The following is a 2,900-nucleotide window of genomic DNA, read 5'->3' on the forward strand; positions in this document are numbered from 1 at the left end:
ACGGCTGAATAAAAGAGAAAAAAGGGATCTAGCGGATATGTTGAAATTGGTAAAGTGATATTTGACGCCTTGTCTTATTTTTCTTTCTTTCCTTTTCTTTTATCGGTCTTTAATGGCAGAAAAAGTAAAAACTATTTCTAATTGGTCCCATTATATCATTAGTTTCATATAAGGTAGTAAAATGGAGGATCAGACCTTTCAGTGTTAAAAGTTAATGGATATTGAATTATGTATGTTTATGATTAGAAGGTAAACTAACTGATATTTCAGCTAATTCCAAAACGGCAGATAGGCCTATTATACGTATAAGCTTGGAAACAAGAATTAGTTTCCACAGATGGCAAAGAATAAGTTTTAGTTTTAAAAAAGTATATATTTTCAATACATCAGTATTTACAAGTTCAATCAGATATAAATAATTCGTTTTTACTTATACGGTTTAATGCTTATTCTATATTATAATATCACATATTGCGCTGTGCTTGCCTGTGCAGTACCTATTTTTCATATACTCATATGATTTTTGACGCATGTAATATTGTATCCAGTGATTCAAAACAAACTGAAATAATAAAGATGTGAACTTGACATATCAACTGTCTCATATACATAAAGTCAGTTACCCCAAATATGACAAGATTATTAGTCTTGGGACGAAAACCTCCGTTTTCTATGATGGGAGCCCAGAACAGCTGATCCCATTCTCTTCGGTTGAAGACTGAGAGCGAAGACGTTTTCTGGCGCAAAGCTGTCGCGAGGAAATCCAAATCCCTCTCGTCTGAAAAGGAACCAGCAGAGTGAAATAGACATTATTGTTTTCTTTTAATCTGAGAGTTGCACTTTTGGCTCTTAACCTCTGGATTGCATGTACATATGGAATGTATACAATGGTTTTACTCTTTAGTTAAACAAGTAACTTCATACGCATATTATAATTGTCATTTTTTATTACTATTATCATTATAATTGTTATTGTTGTTTTTGTTATTATCATTATTATTATTATTACTATTATCATTATCATTGTTATTGTTGTTTTGATATTATCATTATTATCATCATTATTAATATTATTGTTATTACTATTATTATTATCATTATTAATATCATCGCCATTATTATAACAATTATAACTATTACTACTACTGCTACTGATGCTATTTCCAGTGTTACTATTAATATTACTAATTATAATGATAAATATTAAAAAAATAATGATAATGATATTAATATTTCAATTATCATTATTGTTATTGTTATTACTGTTACCATTATTATCATCATTATTGTTATTATCTTAATTGCAATTATGATTATTACCGTTCTTATAGTTATCATTATTATCATTGTTATCATTGTTGCTGTGGTTATTATTATTACCATTATAATTGCCATTATCATTTATGTTATTACGAGGGGCATTCAATGAGCTCTCGGCTTTGTAGGCCGGTTTACACGACGCTGCTAGACGCTAACTTCTTTTGTCGCCAACTTATCGCTCTCTCATAGCGAATTTCAAGCTAACAAAGACGCGAGCAGTAAGCCTTTTACCGTTCGTAAAGATTATGAATTCGCTAGCGCTTTCGACCAGTCCTAGGCGTTATGGCATCGCAGCGGGATGTGCAGCGCTGTTGTCCTTTGTGCAAAGGTGCTCCAAGGTAGAATGCGTGAGAAAACAGCGAAGACAAAGAAGTGTATGGGTGCGAAGTGGCAAGTCAGGAGGCATGCCCTGGGGGCCTCAGATAATCTGAAGGAACTGGAGAGTATTGAGGCTGACTTGCGAAAAATTTGAAGAGGTGATGAAAGAAAACAGGACAGTACACTCAGCAGTGAGGGACAAACACTGCGGTCGTAATCTGGACTAGTCATCTATTCGCTGCCAAAATGCTAAATGCGAGCGGTGAAGTTAAACATGTATCCAAAGCGAATAAAAGCAGCGTCATATAAACGATGCTTACGGAGGGGAAACAAGGTCGCCGCGGATTGAACACATTCATACATGCTTTAGTAAGTCTTCCTCCCAGCGTATTTTGTTCAGTTCAGCGGTGGCTTTTCGTGAATGAGATGACACCTTCCGGCAGACTGACTGAAGCTGAACACGGACTTTGTTTTTTTCGTGATTCAAAGGAACGCGCTACAGTTGATCCATGGGGAGAAAACAGCACTTCCTACGGGACAGTGCCATCCTCCTCCACTCTTAAACGTGGGCTGCTCTCCTCCAGCAGGGCCGAGTTCCTTGTAAGGATGACCCCCAAAGTAGTCCATCAACTGCAGTCACCAAGAAAGCTGTAACCATGTTGGAAGACACGATCATAGAGAATCAACGAATCTCAGTGCAATATATTGCTTCTCAAGGTAGGATCAGTAATCGATTTGTTGCACGATCACCTCAATCTTTCCAAGGTGACTGCCCGATGGGTCTCTCACGTGCTGACGCCTGAGCAGATGGGGAACCGAATAATGAATTCAACTGAGATGTTGACCTTCATAAGAGCGGATTCAAAGGGTGTCATGACACGAATCGTAACCCAGAATGAGACGTGTTCTTCACATCGAATCCAAGCAGTGGACGCGGCGTCGCGACGCCGCGAAAATTCAAGGTCACGAAGTCATCCCGGAGAGTCATGGTGACTGTTCAGGGACCATCTTTTGCTTATATACTGGGGAAGCTCTGTTTGAGAAACGCCGAGGGAAAGTGGCCTGAGGTGTTCTCTTGCATAACAATCCGGCTGCGACAAGAGCATGGTGGCCATGAACAACGGGAGACGAGACTGGAGAAGTGCTTGTGTTAAGGCCTTATCACACTAGTACTTTTTCCGTCAATTTCTGGGGTTCCGTCTGAATTTGAAGCTTTCCGCAAGGATCGTCTACAAACGGAACGCCTCCCAGACCAAGACGGT

At 38.6% G+C, this 2,900-nt stretch overlaps 1 protein-coding gene across 1 annotated transcript in view; it reads right to left on the minus strand.

The window, feature by feature from the left end:
• Positions 1-352: 352 nt before the first annotated feature.
• Positions 353-2,900, minus strand: part of LOC113816114 (uncharacterized) — a 5,912-nt gene continuing 3,364 nt past the window's right edge. Inside the window, exon 3 of the mRNA XM_070122057.1 lies at positions 353-778. Coding sequence (XP_069978158.1) covers positions 513-778 — 266 coding nt within the window. The 3' untranslated portion in view covers positions 353-512. The remainder of the gene's footprint in view (positions 779-2,900) is intronic.

Source organism: Penaeus vannamei, chromosome 1, assembly GCF_042767895.1.
Source record: "Penaeus vannamei isolate JL-2024 chromosome 1, ASM4276789v1, whole genome shotgun sequence".
Taxonomy (NCBI): Eukaryota; Metazoa; Arthropoda; class Malacostraca; order Decapoda; family Penaeidae; genus Penaeus; species Penaeus vannamei.